The following is a 21,576-nucleotide window of genomic DNA, read 5'->3' as shown; positions in this document are numbered from 1 at the left end:
CGCGCGGGGCAAAAACGGACACCCGGGCAACAGACACACGGACACGCGGACCAACGCTCCCAGCGCTTCAGCGGCAGCGGCGGCAGCAGCAGCAGCGGCAGCAGCGGCAGCAGCAGAAGAGCAATACAAGAGCAGCGGTTCTCCAGACCCTCTGCGTTCCTTCTCCTGTTCCTCCTCTCCTTCTCCCAGTGTCCCGCATCCCCTGTCCCGCTCTCCCTTCAGTGCTCCACCCCCTCCGCCCCTTCCGCGGCCTCCCTCTCCCCATGCCAGGCCGGGCCATGCGCCCGGCCCGCCCCCGGCCCCGGGCGGGGCTGCGCCCTCCCCGCCCCCGGGCGTCCCGCCGCGGTCTCGCCTCCGCCCGGCTCTTGCCCTACTGGCGGTGGCGCCGCTGGGCGGGCATCAGTGCCTGCCTCTTGGGCAGCACTGTTAGCCTCTGGCTCCGGCTGGCCCGGCCCCGGCCCCGGCCCCGGCCCCGGCCCCGGCTCCTCCCGGGGCCCGCCGAGGAGACAGACGGCGCGGCCGCTCCCGCCGCGTCCGCGGCGTCTTCCCCGGTCCGAGCTCTTCCGCTCGGCAGCGCGGCCCCCGCCCCCGAGCCGCCGGTGTCCCCTTCGAAAGAGGCAACATCTGGGGATACCCGGCCCGGGGCGGTTGAGGAGCGCCCGGCGGCCGTTTCTGGCCCCGGGCCGAGCGCTGACAGCCGCGTCTCGCCGGCAGGGAATGCGCTGCAGGGCCTGAGGGAGCGCTACCTGGAGGGTTCGCTGCTGGGGCGCGGCGGCTTCGGCAGCGTCTTCGCGGCCACGCGGCTCTCGGACGGCGCCCCGGTGAGTGGCGGGGCCGGCGGCGGGCGCAGGAGGCGGGGGGCAAAGGAGGAGGGCGCAGGAGAAGGAGGATGGGGCTCGGCAGGGCGGGCGGCGAGCTCAGCCCGCTGCTCCCCTTGGCTTGCAGGTGGCCATCAAATGGGTGCCACGGACCCGCATCCGTCATTGGGGCGAGCTGGTGAGTGAGCGGGGGGGGGTAGGGGTGGGGGTGGTGGGCAGCGGGAGAAGGCGGGGCGTGACGGGCGGGGATGAGCCGAGGCCCGGGAGGGTGGAAGGCGCCAGGACGCCTCGGGGGAGAGCGGGCGTGGGGGCAGCGGAGGGCGCAGAGCATCCCGGGCTGGGCGAGGGCTTCCCGAGCCCTGGCACGGCATCAGCCCCACTGACGGCATCGTGCTCCTCCCGCAGCCCAACGGCACCAGCGCACCACTCGAGGTCGTGCTGCTGGACAAGGTGTCCACCGGCTTCCCTGGTGTGGTGCAGCTCCTCGAGTGGCTCGAGCTGCCCAGCAACGTGGTGCTGGTGATGGAGCGGCCGGAGCAGTCTCAGGACCTGCTCCATTTCATTCGAGCGCGGGGCTTCCTGTCCGAGGAGGTGGCACGGGAGCTGTTCCGCCAGGTCCTGGAGGCCGTGCGGCACTGCACCAGCTGCGGGGTCCTTCACAGGGACCTGAAACCAGAGAACATCCTGGTTGACCTGGCCACGGGCCAGGCCAAATTGATTGACTTTGGCTGCGGCACCTACCTGCAAGACACAGCCTACACCAGCTTTGCAGGTGAGTCCTCACCAGGGTAGGCTCCCGGTGCCGGCATCTCGCGGCCCAACCTGGCTGTGGCAGCGGGGATTCTCCCTTTTGATGCCAGTCATGGGACCGAGTTTTCAGCCCAGTTGCTTTTGAGTGCGGGTGGCCGGGGGGCCATCTTCCAGCCCTGCTGGCAGCCTTCGCCAGCCACTCTGCCCAGGACTGGCGCTGGGGCTGGGGCAGCCAGTGTGACAAAAACACACCCGTGGGTGGGGGTAGCAGAGAGGGGGGGGCCAGAAGCTGTGCACCCGCCGGTTTGGTGTGCAGGCAAGAACCGGCTTGGACTGCTCAGCTCGCCTTGTTTGCCTTGGCTTCAGAATGTTTTTTTGGGGCAATGCAGGCAGGGAGGGTGAAGGCATGGTTTTCCCACCCCCGGCACTGAGCGGGTTTTCCCTTTGCATGGAATGCTTGAGCCTTGCCAGGGCTTCCGCTGCCCTCTTGTGACACCGGTGGCTTCTTTTACAACCCCCAGTTTGTCCACAAGTCACAGGCGCTGGCGAGAGGGCAGCGGGTCATGCCGCGTGCCACCGGTGCGGCCCCTGCGTGCCCAGGGATGCTGGGGCGAGGCTCCGGGAGCAGGCAGCATCCCGCTAATGAAGTGCCTCTCTATTCCGTAGGAACACCAGCGTACAGCCCCCCGGAATGGACCCATTTTGGCTGGTACTACGGCGAGGCAGCTACCGTCTGGTCCCTGGGCATCGTGCTGCACCAGATGGTCTGCGGGCGGCACCCGTTCCCGAAGGGCCGGAACATCAGCTGGGGCCAGCTGTCGCTCCCAGAACGGCTCTCTCAAGGTGCATGCTCATCCCTGCGGCACGGGGGGAATAGCAGTACTGGGAGACAGCAGCGGGCTCATGAGCATCCCGCTCTGGCAGCTGCCGAGGAGGTGGCACATGCCTCGCTCTCCTGCTCTCCTCCAAAACAAAGAATGGATGGGAAAGTTCAGGCACAGCTCGGAGCCCCCATGGCATGGCCTGGGCATGGCAATAGTGGGGCAAAGCGGACAGGAGCCTTCTGCAACTGACCGGCGCTTTCTGGTTTCTCCCCACAGACTGCAAGGAACTGATCAGATGGTGTCTGTCCCTGCACTCCTTGGACAGGCCCTCATTAGAAGACCTGTCGTGTGATCCTTGGCTGCAGGATATTCATCATCCATAGAAGAAGGGAGAGAGCCACAGGCACACTTTGATCCAGGGAGCCGGTAAGTTACAGCTCCACACGTGCCTTGGCCAGAAGAAGCCAAGAAACGCAGGCTTTTTTGCCCTGCCTGTATTGCTGCGCAGGGGTCGTCAGATGGGGACCCGCAGCCCTTGTGCTGGCGCTGAGCTGCTCTTCCCAGCACTGGTGGCTGCCGTGCAAGCTGCTTTTGCTTGTCCTGCTTCACTGACAGCCGGGGCCCTGGGCGGGGCACTGACAGCCTGCTCTCAGCCGCAGGGAAGAAGGAGCCCCTGGAGAAGCTGTACTCCTGCTGCTGCTGGAGACATGGAGGATGACGTCAAGGATGGCAAGCTCTTCCTCCACCTGGCCACCGGCAAGCTGAAGATGATGGGCTTCGATTCTGGCACCTTCTTCAAAGCCAGGCTCCACAGCGAATTTACAGATGAGTCCACAGCCAGGGGGATGCTCCCAGATTTGGGCATTGCACAGCCTGGCCGGGAAGCAAAGGTTCCCCCCTTTGCTGGGGCGGATGCAACTAATTCTTCAGCCGGCTGCCAAGCTGCTTTTCGGCAGGGCGGGCGGGATGGGCTGGGGTGCTTAGGAAATGGGAGTCGGCTCCTGGCCCTGCCAACAGCCCCCACCGCCCACTGTTCCTGGGGCTGGGGCTGGGGCAGCCAGCCCGACACAAACAAGCCCCCATGGCAGGAGCAGAGGTGGCACTCCAGGAGCTGTGCACGGGCTGCTTTGTTTTGCAGGAAAGGAAGGGCTTGGGCTGCTCCACTCGGCTTGTTTGCTTTGGGCTCGCTGTGCCTGTTGGGGGTCAGTGCGGGGGGGAGGGGAGAAAGCGTGGGCTTCCCTCGCCCGAGGGTGGGTTTTTCCCCAGCATGTAGGGAAGGTTGGGCCTTCCTCAGGCCCCCAACAGAGAGAAGACTTTTTACCTTTTTTCTTGTTTCTCCTTTTTGTCTGTAATCCCTTTTCATTAATTTGTTGTTTCTTTCCCTTAAAGGAAGCGTTGTAGGTGGTGTCCAGTCTGGATCGGGAAGTGCTTGGGACCAGCTGCAGCGTGGATGGGACGGGGCCTTGGAGAAGGCCGAGGACATCGCTTGGGAGCAGCTTTTCTTCCGGCGGCGGGTGGCGTGCGGTGGGTCCCCGTCTTCTTGGCACGGCTGGGATAAGGGCTTTTGGGAGATGGCAGCGAGCACAGGAGCATCCCAATGGGCAGCTGCTGAGGAGGTGGATCTGCCACGGCTGGCTGCGGGCGGTGGCACGTGTCCTGCCATCCTGCTCTCCTGCCAAAGGCAGCAGTGACGGGCGGCTTCGGGCAGCTCTCTGAGCACGGCCAGCACGGCCTGGGCACCACGGGCGGCTGGGACAAGGGGGACAGCAGCCTTCAAGTGACGGGCGGTTTCTGCTTTCTCTCCTTGCAGCCGGGCTCTGTGGATGCTGAGGCTGCTCTGGGCTCCGCCAGGGCTCTGCTGCGGCTCAGCACCGGGCCGGAAGAAGCCAAAGAAGAACCGGTGTGAGCCGCAGCAGAGACGTGCTCGAGCATTTCGGCAACGCAGCTCAAGCCTGCAGAGTGCACGCCTCCAGGGGAAAACATGACACCCCCCCCCGCCCCCAAAATAAACTTGTTCAATAACTTGTGAAATGAAATCAATCTGGGATGACCCCAAATGGCATTTCTCAGCTTGCTCAAGCTTTAGCTCAGCCCTTCTCTGAACAGTTCTCTGCCCCGCCTGCCTTTTACTTCACAAGTGCTCCCTCTTTTCCCCCAGTGAGTTGCCAGCTCAGGGCAGTCTCTGTCGCACTGTAGCCTTCCTTGATGCCTTTGACCACGAGGAGGAGCGAGCCCCAGGTTTAGGGACTCATCCTGTCACTGGCAGAAGAACAGCAATGTCTCAGAGGTCCGGTGAGACCTGAGTGTCATTCAAGAGCTGCCCTCCAGGCCTCAGCTCTCCTCACTGTTAGCTTCCCACTGCCCCTTTTCCTCGTCCTTCCAGCAGGATGAGCTCTGTGAATGCCCTTGACCCTCCCCACTCCTGCCAGCCCAGCCACCCAGCTCAGTTTGGCTTAAGCTGAAGCTTCTTTGTCTCCTCTGGCACGCCAGTGCAGTTCCCTCTGCGGGGAGCAGCAGCCCCAGAGCACAGCAGGCAACAGCGCAGGCCGCACCTGCACCGGCTCCCCTCCACGCGTGGCTGGGCTCTTGGTGGCAACTAAATGCTCCCTGTTTGCAGCTGTCACTGGAGGATGGCCCCAGGGCAGAGCCCAGCCCGGCTCCCACTGCATCCCCCGGAGCTTGGGGCAGACAGTGGTCCCAGAGCTGAGGTTCATGGTGCGCAGCCGGCGCTGTGGCTCGCAGTCGGTGTTTGCAAGTGTTGCGTTCTCACCTCCTGCAACTTGTGGGGAAAAGGAGCTGTGCGGCCGGGCCAGCACTGCCCCTCTGGGCAGTGACACGGCTGAAGGTCTTTGCTGTTGCAGAGGAGCCGGCATGGAGCCTTAGCAGGGCCTGGCAGGTGTGGAGCCGGATCTCGCCCGCTGTCCGGGGCTCGCTGCCCGCCAACCGCCCCCACCCGCCGCGCTCCCTTCTGCAGGGACGGAAGGCTCTGGCTGCACAAGGGTTCCCATAATGTCTTTGTACCCGTGGCTGCGGAACGAACACGGAGAGCGAAAGTGTCAGTCACGTTGCTTGCACGTTCCTTCCTTTAGATACAAGGCACAGATCTCTTAAAAGGATAGGCAGGGATAGAGATTTCCCACATAGCCCCTCTTTGGGGTAACTCACCTTGTAAGCTGGCGTCAGGGGCATTTTTTTCCCGGCCCTGTGGGAGTAGGTGTCCAAGAGCTGAAGTGAGCAGCATTTAGAAGCAGTTTCAAGATTTCTAGGCAGGAAGTGGAGCTGACAAGCATCTGTGTAACTCACCGTATTCATCGTGGAGACACGAGACCTGGAAAAATCCCAGCTCTCTGTGCATTTGTGCAAAAGGGGGAAGCAGCAGAAAGACTTTGTGTCTGCTTGTCCAAGCTCCAAGGAGCTGGGGTGGCAAAGGGTGGCCTGGGCTGGTGGCAGGTGAAGTCCTGTTTCATGTCATCATAGAGTGGCACAGGACAAAGCTAAAAGCACCCACAGCCACACTGATGAAGTCTTTCTGATGCTGCACATCCTAGAGGAAAAGCTGCTGTCACACAATCCATTGGTATTTATAACTTTTATTTGCAATACTTTAGGTCCAAGTTTCAAACCGCAATATTTTTACACTCAAGACACGGTCATGCACAATCCATATTTCAATTTCCTATTGCTTCAACCACAATTTAAAATAACTTAATATTGACAGCAAAACGCAAAATCCTTAAAAAAGGATGCTGAGGTCAGTGAGATGGATCCATGCCATCAGCACATTTGCAAAGTAAATAACTTTGTTCTCTTTTTAAAAAGATCAGTTACCTCTTAATCCAAAGTTACAGAAGATTTTTCACTACACATTTGGTTTTTTCTCTTTCATATTTTTTCTGGTTTTTCTTTTTTCTAATTTTTTTTTTTTTAAAGAGATAACACGTCTTAAAAAAGGATTGTACAGCAAAATGAGATACATTTCTGCTCAACAATGAAAATGTAGGCTCCTCCTCTGTTTACTTTTGTCTGGATACCCTGAAGAAAAAATCTAGCAGACACCAGCAGAGGTGTAAACGGGTTGCTTTGGACTAAAGTGGAGTTTAGCACTGGTGACATCCTGACCCAGTCAAGAGTTGCAGAATTCTTTTGCAGATCTCGAACCATGTGCTTGCGGGCACAGCACCTGCAGTGCTGATGCACCAGGGCACGAGAAGAACTCTCTTATTCCCGCACCGAATTTGGGCTCTGCCCAAGCAGGAGGTGCTGCAGTGCTTTGCTCCTCGTTGCCGTGTGGAGCAGCTCCCTTCCTGCTGGCTGAGCTGCTCAGGCAGAGCCCGGCAGCTCCTGACCCTGAAGGGCTGAGGCCTTTCCCCTGCTGCTGTGCTACAGACGGATTCAGCAGCATTGCTGTACGTGGGGATACACAGCGGGACCAAAAGCAGTTGCCTTTGTAGACCCTAAGCTGAAAGGTGAAAAATCTCAAGAGACGAGGATGGAAGAGACTGGCAGGCTGCCTGTTTGCTGTGCTGCCCCACTTGTGAGCGGCCCAGCTTTGCGTGAGGCAGAGTGAGAACAAGGGGCAGCTCCCTCCCTCCCAGCCCCGCAGCCAAGGGGTCCCTCCAGTCCTGGGGCTTGGGGCACCATCAGAAGCTTCCAAGCAAAGGTTATCTTTGAACTTGCTCATTCATGAAATGCGCACGGTCATGAGCGCTCTGATAGATGTATCCACCCATTAGTGAAACATGGATTGACCTTTCTGTATTTGGAAGCTGGACAAGGCCATGAAATCTGACATCTGGCCTTGTTTGGGGCTGTATGGTCCAAGTCAACTCCCTTGCTTCCTCCTTGAGCCCTGGCCAGGCTTTGGGAGAAACAAACGGGAGAATGAAACCAGATGTTCCCACGCTAGAAGTGCTGTCGGTTTGTTAGTTCAACACTATCAAAGGTGGGCCCTCTCACAGGGAGGTTGGAAGCCTCACCTGTGGGTGGAGGCACCTGCAGGAACTCCCAGTGTCCGGGAATGGCTCTCCAGTCCTTGGCTGTGACAGCTTCCCCCAGCTGATGGGTGGCTCTGGGTGATGGTAAAGTCTGAGGGTAACTGCTGCTGTCTCTTTCTTAATCACTACGGGCAATCTTTGGTAGGGATGATTGGGTGCATTGCTGAGCTTCTCCTTTTGTGATTCTTTGCTGCTTTGAACTACAATAAATGACGCTGATTCCTTGAGTTGGTGTCTGTGTCTTTGGTGCTGACCCTGCCCACTGGTAAAACAAATTTGGTATAGTCTGGCCAGATCACAACAAAATGCTGCTTTTTAAATGTAAGTGTAAGGAATCGGTCCCATCCAAAATTCCCGCATGGGAAGACCTTCCCTAGGGTTTGCTGGCTGTGGCGTGGGCTGAGGTCGGAGCTCCGTGCGAGCAATGAGGACGTCAATTGAAAGAAGCTGAAGCACTGGATGTATTAAAATGCATCCCAAAATTGCATATGGAAAAAGGAAAAGAACTTGTGGGTTTGGGAAGATGAGGGTGAATTTTGTTAACAGCATCTCGGAAACAGCACCAACAGAAGGAACGATTGTTGTTGAAATGCTCCCACATGGAGCGACAGAAGAAGTTTTTAATCTTGAGTTTGGATTTGTTTGAGCAAAGGAAATAATAATAATAACAACAATGAGAATAATAACAAAAAAATGATCTACATGTATATAATATAATAAAAATCGATGTTTATGTTTTCACATGTATATAATGACATTGTGAAATAATGCTCCAAATACCCATTTGTTAGCTTTGGCTGCTCAGGGATATAAGACTAAATACGCTACAGAAAAGGACTGGCCAGGACCCCAGCATCGCTGGGAGACTGTGGGAGATTGTATACAACAGATGAAGGAGGAAGGGATGAAAGTGGCTGTTTTTATAGGGTTTGCTGACGCTAGGACGTGGAATGCTTTGTCTGTTACTGCGAAAAATAAAGTGAGTAAGACTGCTGGGTTTTTCATATCCCAGACTATCCACAAGCTGCAGAACTGATTGAACAGATGAAGGGGTTGTTAAAAGAGCAGTTGAAAAATATAGGAGATGGGAATGTGTCGCAATGAAAAACCCACCTCCCAGATGTGCTCCATATCCTTAACAATGGGCCCACTGGGGAAATGGAAACCCCCTGGATGCGCATGGCTGCACCCAATTTGCAAATAGAACCACGGACAGTGACACTTTGACTTCCTGGGAAATTGTTCCGGGGGTGATGGTCCCTGACAGGGCCATCGCAGAGGCTGCAGGGCTGGACCTTTACGCATTAGAATTAATTAGGAAAAATCAGAAGCAAATGAGAGTTATCAGTACCGGCACAGGAATTCAGGTTCCTCCAGGACACTTTGGTTTGATAACTGCCCACTCAAGCTTGGCCTTGACAAGTGTTCATATGGTGGGAGGAGTGGTTGGTGCAGATTATCAAGGAGAAATTAAAGTAGTTCTGTTAAACAATAGTGAACAACACTGGATTATTCAACCCCACGGCAGGGTAGCACAGTTATTGATATTGCCAGTTTTTAAAACAACCGTGAAAAAAGGACATCCACTTCACATCACTACTGTTCATGGAGATAAAGGGTTTGGATCCACCAGTCCTGATCATGGAGCCAGAGTGTGGGTCCAGAGGCCAAATGGCCCGCCCGAGCCAGCTGAAGTAAGAGCTGTAGGCAAAGACAACACTGTTTGAATCCTGAAACCTGGGTGAGAAAGATGGGCACATGTCCCTGCAGCCAAGTGTTCTGTGAGAGAACAAAGAGATGTTACAGGATATTGTTTTGCAGAGCCTGCCAGACCAAATCTCCCTGTTTGCCCCAATGGTCCCTTTGGAAAGTGCTCTGATCCACGGCGCTCGATGTGAAGACTGATGTGCCACTGAGTGAGTGACTTCTGCAGACAGAAAGGGACCACTTAACAGTGAAACTATTGTTGATCTTGTTGATTTAATGTTGTCCTTGTAATCGGAGCACTGGTTGGGAAAATAGATTTCTAACAGCAGGAGCAGAGATAGGGAACTCATTTAACCTCAGTAATTGCTGGGTGCGTGCAAGTCCAGAAGGATCCGATGACTGGCCTTGGCTGGCCCATCTGGCCCAACCCAAATGGTGGGTTAGAAACTTGAGCACAGTTCACGATAAAAACAGAGCTCTAGACCGAGGGTGGCGATCCCCGACCGCTGCCTTTTCATAGAAAAGGCATTTCTTGCCTAAATCGGATAAAGAGGAATATATGTAGGGAAAAGTGTCTGTGGATGGATGTTGTCTCCTGGAATAGGTTGTATGCACCCACACTGTAAACTGTTCAATTGCAGCCAGTATAAAGGGAAATGGAATCAAACTCACGGACAGCTCTTTAATCATGGCTGGGTTAAGCGTTCCTATGAAGATTGTGAAAAGATACCCTTAAAGCACGTCCCGTATGATATTTTGGCTTGTCAACAAAGAATTTCTAATACTTAAATCTAAGATTGTAGGATGAAAAGAATTGTTATGAAGGTTGCAGTTCGTCTCTAGGTCAAAGGACTGATTGAAGTAGTGAGGCCTGAACAACAGGCCCTGACTGAGGCCTGAACAACAGGCTCTGAGGCAAAGTTGACATCTAGATGAACCTTCCAACCAAATGTTCTATTTGTATCTGCTCATTAACAAAGCATTAGTAGCAATATGCTCTATGTTCATTGGTGAAACACGGATTGACCTTTCTGTATTTAGAAACTGGACGAGGCCCCATCTGGCCTTGTTTGGGGCTTTAGGATCAAACTCCCTCGGTTCCTCCTTGAGCCCTGGCCAGGCTTTGGGAGAAACCAAAGAGGAGAATGAAACCAGATGTTCCCACACTAGCAGTGATGTCGGCTTGTTTGTTCAACGCTGTCAAAGCTGGGCCCTCTCACAGCGAGGTTGAAGCCTCGTTGCCCGCAAAGGTGGATGCACCTGCAGGAACTCCCAGGGTGCGGGAATGGCTCTCCAGTCCTTGGCTGTGACAGCTTCCCCCAGCTGATGTGAGGATGTGGATGATGGCAAGGCCTGAGGGTAACTGGTGCTGTCTCTTTCTTGATTACTGTACGCAATCTTTGGTAGTGATGATTGGGTGCTTTGCTGGGCTTCTCCTTTTGTGATTCTTTGCAGTTTTGCATTCTAATAACTTACACTATTCCTGAACTTGGTGTCTGTGTCTTTGGGGCTGACCCTGCCCACTGGCAAAACAGACGCTGAGGGCCCTCGGAGAACCAAAGGTGCCTTGCGACACCGTGGGGCCTCGTGTAACCAAGGGCACCCCAGTGACAGCGTGGGGCCCAAAGGAACCAAGGGGCCAGCGTGGCACTGCAAGGCCTCGTGGAACCATGGAGAGCATTGTGACACGGAGGGGAGTCTTATAATCAAGGGTCCATTGTTTTCCTCTCCCTGCCCCGGCCCCAGCCCTGCAAAGAAGCCCAGTCCTGTCTGGCCCTGCAGCAGGAACTGGAGGCACTGGAGGTGCGGGACAGTGACTCTGTGTCTGGAATGCTCAGGAGATCCTCAGCTCGGGCAGCTCCTGCAGCCCCAGGGCCCCGCTGCCCAGCACAGCAGCAGAGAGTTGGCTCTGGGGCTCCTCAGGCTGCTCCTGCTGCTATCCCAGGGACAGGGCAGCCTCTTGCCAGGGCTCCTCTGCACACACACGAGCTGCTGCTCTTCTCCTGGCCCATCCCAGCTCCCCACAGAGCCTTTCCCAGGGGAACACGTCTGTGCTGGCCTGAGCAGCCCTTGCTGTAGCCTCTGCCCTGCTGCCCACAGCCCCCGAGCTGGGGGTGCTGCTCTGCAGAGCATGGCGGCTGTGCTGCCCGGGGCCATGGGCTGCCTCTGCTGGGCTGTGCTGCTCAAGCTGGGAGACAGAGCTCTGCAGCTGATGGTGCTCCCTGCACGGACCCCCTCCCACACAGGCTCTGCTGTGGCCATGGAGGGTGCTCCGAGGTGCCTGCCTTGTTCCAGGGCTGGCGCATGGGCTGGGGCTGCCCTGGATCCTCCTCTGCAAGTTCCCAGAGGGTCAGACGAGTCACTGCCCAGACTCCTTTCCCTGTACCTGCTGTGTCCCCTGGGGCTGCAGAGCTCTCATGGCTCACAGGAAACATTCAGTCCTTTATCTCTGGGTGAGCCCACCCTGGACAGGCCTGTGCCCAGGGAGCTCCACTCACGGCTGATCCCTGGCACACACTGTCCCTGCAGGTCCCCTGCGTTCTCCTGGCAGCTCCCAAGTCCCTCCAGAAGAACATTCCCCTGCCATCAGGCCTGGCACAAGCTGCAGAGCCCCAGGAAGGTTCATCACAGACCATTCACCATCTGGTGGGCACTGGCCACCACCAAGCAAAACCTGAACCACACCTGAGTCTCTTGAAGGCCACACTGGGACCCTGATCTCATCCCACTGAGCCCTGGGAGAACAAGGAACACAGGCAGCCTCTTTAGAGTCTCTTCCTTGGGCCTCTTCCTGACAGTGACTGTGCAGGGAGAGCAAAGCCTTCCTGCAGTGCCTTCAGGAGATGCCCTTTGCTGATGGAACTGCTGTGGCGGAGCCCAGCTGTGTCCCAGCTGTGCCCATGGCCTGTCCCTGCCTGTGACACGCAGCAGGACTCGCACCACCCACACAGAGCTGTTGGCCTTACACCATCACAGCAGCTCCAAAGGAGAGAGTGGAAGTAATAAGAGAGGAGCTCTGAAAAGACCAAGCTCTGCTGCTCCCTGGCTGTGCTGCTCTGCTGGGACTCTTCCCTGCCCCACGCCTGCAAAACTGGTCCTGCCCTCCAGCTTCAGGGATGGACTCAACCAAAGGATCTTGAACAAAGACCTTGCTGATGGGTCCTTTCTTTCATGTGAATACACACAGAGCAGACTCCTCATTGACACAGTCCCTGTCAACAGTCCCATTCAGCCTGTAAACAGGGAATAAGATGCATAACAAAATCTTTTGGGTACAACATTAACATAGGAGAAGAAAAAAAGCCCCCAAAGCACCACCACCAAAACAACCTGAGAAGGCAGGCTGGGCCTCTAATGATTACACTTTAGCCTATGGAGCTGAAAACAGGCAGGTTTTTGCTTCTGGAAAGCATCCAGTCATCATTTTCCTCAGGGCATCCTTGAGCTCCTGGTTCCTCAGGCTGTAGATGAGGGACTTCAGGGCTGGAGGCAGCACTGAGTACAGAACTGGCAGTGCCAGGTCCACGGATGGGGAGGACCTGGAGGGGGGCTTCAAGCAGGCAACAAAGCCAGTGCTGAGGAACAGGGAGACCATGGCCAGGTGAGGGAGGCACGTGCAAAAGGTTTTGTGCCATCCCTGCTCAGAGGGGATCCTCAGCACAGCCCTGAAGATCTGCACATAGGAGAAAAGAAGGAACACAAATGAACCAAAAGTTAAACAGATGGAAAACACAACAAGCCCGAGTTCCCTGAGGTGGCAGTGTGAGCAGGAGAGCTTGAGGATGTGTGGGATTTCACCCAAGAACTGGCCCAGGGCACTGCCCTGTGTTCCAGTTTGGCCAAATTTAGAAATATATCCTCTGAGAGAAGGCACAACTACCCCTTCCCCCCCCCAGGTTCGGGAAAAAATAAATTTTCCTCGAAGGAAAGTGAAGGAGATAAAACTATTTATTTACCAAACACACGGGAAAAGGAAAATAAGGCTAAATAATAAAATGTTTCACTGTGGAGGAAAAACCTGGGAAAGTGTTAAGAGTCCTCCCTTTGGTCTCCTCGGCGCTGGGGCTTGGGCCAGGGCCAGGCCCTCTGTGCCCGGTGGAAAGTCCTCCCGATGTGCTCTGAGGTTGAAAAGCAGTCCAGTAGAAAAGGGAGAAAATCCGGAATTCCAGAGAAGGAAAAACAAAGTCCAAACTCTCAGTCTCTCTCTCCAGAGAACAAGAAGCTGAAAAAAAAAAACTGGCCAAAAGCTGACTGGAAAAAAAAGAAAGCAAGCTGGGTGCTTCCTCGCTCCCCTGCCGCAGCTGGGAAAAAAAAACCAACCTGCTATCTCTGTGTGACCTTGAACAAACTGCAAACTGCCCTGAAAAAGTTTTGCTCAGTTTAGAGGCATAGAAAGACACAGAAATTAATTTCTGGGCATAGGCAGCGATATGGGATACACATCATAAGGTCACCCCAAGACATTCCACCCCTTATCCCATATTGGTGGCTCAATGTCCAAACTAAGATATTTTAATTCTGCACACACATTTATATATATATATATACACAACTATATACAAACAGTGACAGTGACAATCAGCAAGCAGGGGTATACAAGCATTTCACACTACAGGTGGTTTTCACACAACAATCAGATCTCCCTGTGGTACACAACGTGTTGTTCCGTCTTTCTGCATTACCCACCATGTGCAACCAGGTCCCTGGGCAAAGACAACCCCACGGATGGGTTTGTCTGTACTCGAGGCAGAATTTATCCACACAGGCTTTCCTAACAGACCTCTGACATGCACTACTGGGACCTTATCTCCATCTGTTGTATGCAGGGATTCAGATTGGGCTGGACCAGCTCTATTGGTGGAACCTCGGGTGTTAACTAACCAGGTGGCCTTTGCTAGATGCTGTTCCCAATTTTTGAAAGTTCCCCCACCTAGTGCCTTCAAAGTGGTTTTCAACAATCCATTGCACCGTTCCACTTTGCCTGCAGCTGGTGCATGGTAAGGGATGTGGTACACCCACTCAATGCCATGTTCTCTAGCCCAGGTGTTAATAAGGCTGTTCTTAAAATGAGTCCCATTGTCAGATTCAATTCTCTCAGGGGTACCATGCCTCCAAAGGACTTGCTTTTCGAGGCCCAGGATGGTGTTCCGGGCCGTAGCGTGAGGCACAGGGTAGGTCTCCAACCATCCAGTGGTGGCTTCTACCATTGTGAGCACATGGCGCTTGCCTTGGCGTGTTTGAGGCAGTGTGATGTAATCAATCTGCCAGGCCTCCCCATACTTGTATTTGGACCACCGCCCACCATACCACAGGGGCTTCACCCGCTTGGCCTGCTTGATCGCAGCGCATGTCTCACAGTCATGGATCACCTGGGAGATACTGTCCATGGTTAGATCCACCCCTCGGTCTCGTGCCCACTTATAGGTGGCATCTCTGCCCTGATGGCCTGAGGCATCATGAGCCCATCGAGCTAGGAACAACTCTCCCTTGTGTTTCCAGTCCAAATCTACCTGTGACACTTCTATCTTTGCAGCCTGATCTACCTGCTTGTTGTTTTGGTGTTCTTCATTAGCCCTACTCTTGGGGACATGGGCATCTACATGGCGGACTTTCACAACCAGCTTTCTTACTCGGGCAGCGATGTCTTTCCACTCTTCAGCAGCCCAGATTGGTTTTCCCCTACGCTGCCAATTAGCTTTTTTCCACTTTTCTAGCCACCCCCACAGAGCATTGGCTACCATCCATGAATCGGTGTAGAGGTAGAGCTTTGGCCACTTCTCTCTTTCAGCAATGTCCAGGGCTAGTTGAACAGCTTTGAGTTCAGCGAGTTGGCTTGATCCACCTTCTCCTTCAGTAGCTTCTGCAACCCGTCGTGTGGGACTCCATACGGCTGCTTTCCACTTTCGTTTCATCCCTACGATGCGACAAGAACCGTCGGTGAAAAGAGCGTAGCGTGTGTCTTCTGATGGCAGTTGGTTGTATGGTGGAGCTTCTTCAGCACGTGTCACTTGTTCTTCTTCATCAGCGAGACCAAAGTTTTCACCTTCTGGCCAGTTTGTGATTATTTCCAAAATCCCAGGGCGATTCAGTTTTCCAATACGGGCGCGCTGTGTGATGAGAGCAATCCATTTGCTCCATGTGGCATTGGTGGCGTGGTGGGTAGAGGGAACCTCTGCTTTGAACATCCATCCCAGCACCGGTAGTCGGGGTGCCAGGAGGAGTTGTGCCTCAGTGCCAATTACCTCTGAGGCGGCTTGGATTCCTTCATAGGCCGCCAAGATTTCCTTCTCTGTTGGGGTGTAGTTGGCTTCAGATCCTCTGTAGCTCCGGCTCCAGAATCCCAGTGGTCGACCTCGAGTCTCACCAGACACCTTCTGCCAGAGGCTCCAAGACAGGCCATTGTTCCCGGCTGCAGAGTAGAGCACGTTCTTCACTTCGGGTCCTGTCCTGACTGGGCCAAGGGCTACTGCATGAGCGATTTCCTGCTTGATCTGGGCAAAGGCTTGTTGCTGTTCGGGGCCCCAATGGAAATCGTTCTTCTTGCGGGTAACCAGGTAGAGAGGACTCACAATCTGGCTGTACTCAGGAATGTGCATCCTCCAGAAACCTATGGCGCCTAGGAAAGCTTGTGTTTCCTTCTTGTTGGTTGGTGGAGACATTGCAGTGATCTTATTGATGACCTCAGCGGGAATCTGACGCCGTCCATCTTGCCACTTTACTCCCAGGAACTGGATCTCTCGGGCAGGTCCCTTGACTTTGCTCTTCTTGATGGCGAAACCAGCTTCCAGGAGAATCTGGATAACTTTCTCTCCTTTCTCAAAAACTTCTGCTGCAGTGTTCCCCCACACAATGATGTCGTCAATGTACTGCAGATGTTCTGGAGCCTCACCCTTTTCTAGTGCAATCTGGATCAGCCCATGGCAGATGGTGGGGCTGTGCTTCCACCCCTGGGGCAGTCGGTTCCAGGTGTATTGCACACCCCTCCAGGTGAAGGCAAACTGAGGCCTGCACTCTGCTGCCAGAGGAATGGAGAAAAATGCATTGGCAATGTCAATGGTGGCATACCACTTCGCTGCTTTGGACTCTAGCTCATACTGGAGCTCCAACATGTCCGGCACAGCAGCACTCAGTGGTGGAGTCACTTCATTTAAGGCACGATAGTCCACAGTCAATCTCCATTCTCCTTCAGATTTGCGCACAGGCCAAATGGGACTATTGAAGGGCGAGTGGGTCTTGCTGACCACCCCTTGGCTCTCCAGCTCACGGATCATCTTGTGGATGGGAATCACAGCATCTCGAGTTGTCCGGTACTGTCGGCGATGCACTGTCGAGGTAGCAATTGGTACTCTTTGTTCTTCCACCTTCAGAAGGCCGACTGCAGACGGGTTCTCTGATAACCCAGGCAAAGTGTTCAATTGCTTAATGCCCTCTGTCTCCACAGCAGCTATTCCAAAAGCCCACTTGAGTCCCTTTGGGTCTCTAAAATACCCGTTCCGGAGGAAATCTATGCCCAAAATGCACGGGGCCTCTGGGCCAGTCACAATGAGATGTTTCTTCCACTCAGTTCCAGTCAGGCTCACCTCAGCTTCCACCAAGGTTAAATTTTGTGATCCACCTGTTACACCAGAAATAGAAACAGATTCTAGCCCCACATGCTGCGATGGAATTATTGTACACTGCGCACCAGTGTCAACCAAGGCATCATATTTTTGTGGTTCTGATGTACCAGGCCAACGAATCCACACAGTCCAAAAAACGCGGTTTTCCCTGACCTCTACCTGGCTAGAGGCAGGGCCCCTCTATGCCTGGTTATCCTTTTTTCCCTGGGCCTGTATCTTAGAGGTTCCTTCATGGGAATTGGACATGCCATCGTCTTTTCCATCATTTCCGGCAGTTTGGCCACAGGCAACTGGAGCTACTTCCTTTTTGGTAGATCCTCCTTTCTGAGACTTGCGCTCCTTCAATTCACGCACTCGTGCAGCCAAAGCAGAAGTAGGTTGTCTACCCCAGTTCTTCATGTTTTCCCCACTGTCACACAGGAAATCCCACAGCTCACTTCGTGGGGTGTGCCTTCTCTCTGGGGAACGTCCGCGGAGAAGGCACTCTTTAATCTCCTGGAGACTCTTCTCCATCTTCTCTTCCATTTTCTGCATATGTGTTTCCACAGCTGCAATTCTTGCATGTGTTGGGCCATGCACAGAGTCTGCATATGCTCGGAGCTTCACTGCCATATCCTTCACAGTCTCATTCGCACCATAGTCCGGTTTCATTATTGCTAAAGCAGAAGCGTATTCTGGTGGCCCAAGGTGTATGAGTTTTCGCCACATGTATGGAATAACTCTGGCCCGGTCTGGACTCCTCAATCCTGGGTCATTTGCAAAGACAACCTCTACCACCCCTAGTTCTCTCAGGCGTTGGATCCCTTGCTCTATGGTCTTCCATGGGGTTTGCTGCATGTAGAGATCATCTCCACACATATATCTTTCAGCCACGCCTGTTAAAACTCGTCTCCAGACACTGGTAGAATCAGCCCCCCTTTTCATCGCTTGGTCGATCACTGGATCATGTGACAGGGATCCCAAATGCCTCGCTTCAGCACCGTCCAGCATCACATCATCACCTGCCGCATCCCAAATACGGACCATCCAACTTATTATGGATTCATCGGACCGTCGGGTGTAATCCTTTCTTAGGCTGTGAAGGTCCTTTATGGACATGGACTCAGTAATGGTTTCTGTGCCTGAGTCAGTTGGTGGTTTTGAGGTTCCTTCCCCTGCATCTTTTGAGGTCCCTTCCCCTGCATCATCATCATCTTTCACTGGGCGATCAGTTTTGGTGGTGTGCTTCTTCCTCGTGACAGGAGCCACTGTCAGTGGCTTAGACTCTCCATCTGGTTTGGGCTTGCAGTCTGGTTTATCTGCAGCCTGAGTGACTGGGGTATCTGCAGGCTTTGCTGATTTATCTTCCTGTCTCTCTACCATTACATGCTGCAGTGTGCGATAGGCATATGCCAAAGCCCAACATATTGCAAGGAGCTTGTTCTCATTGGAATTGTCATTGTATTTCTCTTTCAGATATTTTGCCACCTCAGCTGGTTTCTGAACTTGTTCAGGGGGAAACTTGCAAACCATTGGGTCAGAGAATTTCTTCAAGATTTGGCCCATATCCTCCCATTCCCCACACCACTCAGGATGTTCCACCTCTGGGTCAGGTGTCTCATCAGTCACCCTGGAAATCTGAGCTCTTATTCTAGACAAGCTGCAAACCACATAGAGGAAGATTGCCAGATTAAATACCAGGAGGGTGGTCTCTTTAATATCCAGGGGAAGCTGAACATTCTCAAAAGAAAACCTATCAAATTTAAAGGGAAGGGAAACCCCGTCTCCCCCTCCTCTAACAATCTGGGTACAATTACTAATAAATTCCCAAAACAGGCTACTGAAGCTAGGACTGGGGTTAGGACGGAGAAACCACTTATCATACACACTTTGAACAGCTGCCTGTACCTCTGTCAACTTCTTATAAATCATTATCACCGAGCACAGGAAGATAGAAATCCTGATTCGTCTCCCTGCTCTGTAAAATTTACATATCAGGGACAAGATTGGAGCAAGTTGTGGATAGGCAAACAACCCTAGGGACCAAAAAAAAACCAGTACCTCAATGAAGCCTAAAGACCAAAAAGACATGAGTACATCAAGCCAGAGAGACATTATGAACTCAACCACCATGGTGATTAGTTTACCCCAACACAGAATAAGTAAATTCAAACCAAAATGTAATTAGCACAGTTTTTTTCACTTTCCTTCGAGCCCCACATTGGGCGCCACTAAATTTGTTCCAGTTTGGCCAAATTTAGAAATATATCCTCTGAGAGAAGGCACAACTACCCCTTCCCCCCCCCAGGTTCGGGAAAAAATAAATTTTCCTCGAAGGAAAGTGAAGGAGATAAAACTATTTATTTACCAAACACACGGGAAAAGGAAAATAAGGCTAAATAATAAAATGTTTCACTGTGGAGGAAAAACCTGGGAAAGTGTTAAGAGTCCTCCCTTTGGTCTCCTCGGCGCTGGGGCTTGGGCCAGGGCCAGGCCCTCTGTGCCCGGTGGAAAGTCCTCCCGATGTGCTCTGAGGTTGAAAAGCAGTCCAGTAGAAAAGGGAGAAAATCCGGAATTCCAGAGAAGGAAAAACAAAGTCCAAACTCTCAGTCTCTCTCTCCAGAGAACAAGAAGCTGAAAAAAAAAAACTGGCCAAAAGCTGACTGGAAAAAAAAGAAAGCAAGCTGGGTGCTTCCTCGCTCCCCTGCCGCAGCTGGGAAAAAAAAACCAACCTGCTATCTCTGTGTGACCTTGAACAAACTGCAAACTGCCCTGAAAAAGTTTTGCTCAGTTTAGAGGCATAGAAAGACACAGAAATTAATTTCTGGGCATAGGCAGAGATATGGGATACACATCATAAGGTCACCCCAAGACACCCTGGCACAGGGGCAAGGAAAAGGTAGTGGCCGTGTGCAGCAGAGCATTGAGAAAGCCACTGGCCCAGGCAGCTGCTGCCATGTGAGCACAAGCTCTGCTGCCCAGGAGGGTCCCGTAGTGCAGGGGTTTGCAGAGGGACACGTAGCGGTCGTAGCACTCGACGGCGGCGAGGAGGGAAAACTCCGCTGAAATGAAAAAGAGGAAGAGAGAGAGAAAGAGAAAGAGAGAAAAAGAGAGAAAGAGAGAAAGAGAGAAAGAGAGAAGAGGAAGAGGAAGAGGAAGAGGAAGAGGAAGAGGAAGAGGAAGAGGAAGAGGAAGAGGAAGAGGAAGAGGAAGAGGAAGAGGAAGAGAGGAAGAGAGAAAGAGAGAAAGAGAAAGAGAAAGAGAAGGAGAAAGAGAAGGAGAAGGAGAAAGAGAGAAGGAGAAAGAGAAAGAGAAAGGGGCTGTGCAGCACCTCCTGCGTAGGAGGTGGTTGTGGTGTCCCAAAATGGAATTGTGCATGGCTTTGGGGACAGTGGTGCAGATGGAGCCCAGGTCGGTGAGGGCAAGGGTCAGCAGGAAGAAGAACATGGGCGTGTGCAGGTGCTGGCCGCAGGCTCCGGCGCTGATGATGAGGCCGCTGCCCAGGAGGGCAGCCAGGGAGATGCCCAGGAAGAGGCAGAAGTGCAGGAGCTGCAGCTGCCGCGTGTCTGCCAATGGCAGCAGGAGAAAGGGGCTGATGGAGCTGCTGTTGGACATTGGCTGTGTGTGGACATGGGGACCTGTTCATGGAGAAAAGTCAGTGACAGCTTAAGGGAAACGGCTCTCAGCCAAATCAAAGCCATGTCCCACAAATGCTTCTCCTGTCACACACTGACACCTTATGGGGATTCAGAGTGTCGCCACGGAGAACGGCTTTGGCTGGCCTGGGGCCTTGCGAGAGACGAGAGACGGGGCGGGCCGGGGCCGCGTCTGGCAGGAGGCGAGACAAAGAGCAAGAGGCGAGACAAAGAGTAGGATAGTTAACGGGAGATTGGGCGAGGAGATGGTAATCTGTAGCCCTTGGAGATGTAAAACATATAACCTTAGAAGCTGAAGTTTGTAGCTGCTGAACTGTGGGTTTGGAACAGTATATAAAGATGTGACTCGTGCGAGGAAATTTGGCTTTGCATGCGGCCGGCGAAGTCCGTGTTCCATCACCGACAACACCCTTCTGTTTTTCTAGCAGATCTTCCTTCAGCTCCAGCCGCAGCCCTGCTTGGTGCTGGCTGCGTGCGACATGAGTTTCAGGGCAATTGCTCCGGGGGGTTTTATAATTCAGCCTTGCTGTGCAGAAGTGGGAGGGGGACAGCCACCTGTCCTGGTGTTACACTTTGAAACCCCAGCTAACACAAGGGCACTCCCAGGGCCCAAGAACAGGAATGGCAAAAGCTGTTAAAGTGTTCTAGAGGTTTTTACAGCTCCTCTTCATCTCCCCGGCTGACTGGTTTTGGATGTCAGAAACACTCAGCATTGCTGCTGCCCTCGGGGAGAATAGAGCGAGTTCTGTGAGGCAAGGCGGTGAGTGGAGAGTGAGGGGAGGTGCTCTGTCACTCTGTCCTGTTCCAAGATCCTCTGGGCTTTCACCCTTGTCAGACAGAGGATAATCACCCTCCCATATTTCCCTTAGAAACCATCCCAACACTGCTGAGAGCAGATCGATCCACCACAGCCCATCAAATGTCCACCCCCTTCTCGAGGTCTCAGCCCCACATTGGTAGCCAAATACACACATGGCTCATTGCACCAACCCAACAGCACTTTGTCCATCATCAAACTTCTGTGTCTCACTGTGGGGCTTTCAGGTAACACAAAGATGCTACACGACCTGTTTGCGTCCTGGAGGGAAGCTCAGAGCTTAGGGGGAATCCTCAAGAAGAAAGCCAAGTGTCCTAATGATGGCATTGGATGTAGGGAGATGGAGCTCCTTCCCTGGCTGCATTGCCCACAGCCGGGCACTGGGGCCAGCGTCACCCTGAGCCAGCTGAGC

At 53.7% G+C, this 21,576-nt stretch overlaps 2 protein-coding genes across 2 annotated transcripts; one reads left to right on the top strand and one right to left on the bottom strand.

Annotated features, from left to right (window-relative positions):
* The first annotated feature begins 263 nt into the window (after positions 1-263).
* On the top strand, positions 264-2,775 carry LOC138102093 (serine/threonine-protein kinase pim-1-like). Its single transcript, XM_068999859.1, has 5 exons — positions 264-821; positions 946-996; positions 1,224-1,590; positions 2,235-2,411; positions 2,669-2,775. Exons 1-5 carry the CDS (start codon positions 264-266, stop codon positions 2,773-2,775), a joined length of 1,260 nt encoding a protein of 419 aa, XP_068855960.1.
* A 9,688-nt stretch (positions 2,776-12,463) lies between these two features.
* LOC138101998 (olfactory receptor 14J1-like) lies at positions 12,464-19,691 on the bottom strand (the record flags this gene model as incomplete). The annotated part of the gene is made up of 3 exons (XM_068999745.1): positions 12,464-12,911; positions 18,895-18,898; positions 19,568-19,691. Coding segments are annotated over 3 exons (576 nt in total), but the record flags the coding sequence as incomplete, so codon positions are not given.
* Between the last annotated feature and the right edge of the window lie 1,885 nt (positions 19,692-21,576).

Source organism: Aphelocoma coerulescens, unplaced genomic scaffold, assembly GCF_041296385.1.
Source record: "Aphelocoma coerulescens isolate FSJ_1873_10779 unplaced genomic scaffold, UR_Acoe_1.0 HiC_scaffold_60, whole genome shotgun sequence".
In the NCBI taxonomy this organism is placed as follows: domain Eukaryota; kingdom Metazoa; phylum Chordata; class Aves; order Passeriformes; family Corvidae; genus Aphelocoma; species Aphelocoma coerulescens.
This window is presented reverse-complemented; position numbering and strand designations above follow the sequence as displayed.

Coding starts and splice junctions, on each gene's coding strand:
- LOC138102093 (XM_068999859.1), top strand. CDS start 264: ATGCCAGGCCGGGCCATGCGCCCGGCCCGCCCCCGGCCCCGGGCGGGG. Junction 997..1,223: donor TCCGTCATTGGGGCGAGCTG/GTGAGTGAGCGG, acceptor CTCCTCCCGCAG/CCCAACGGCACCAGCGCACC. Junction 2,412..2,668: donor CCCAGAACGGCTCTCTCAAG/GTGCATGCTCAT, acceptor TTCTCCCCACAG/ACTGCAAGGAACTGATCAGA.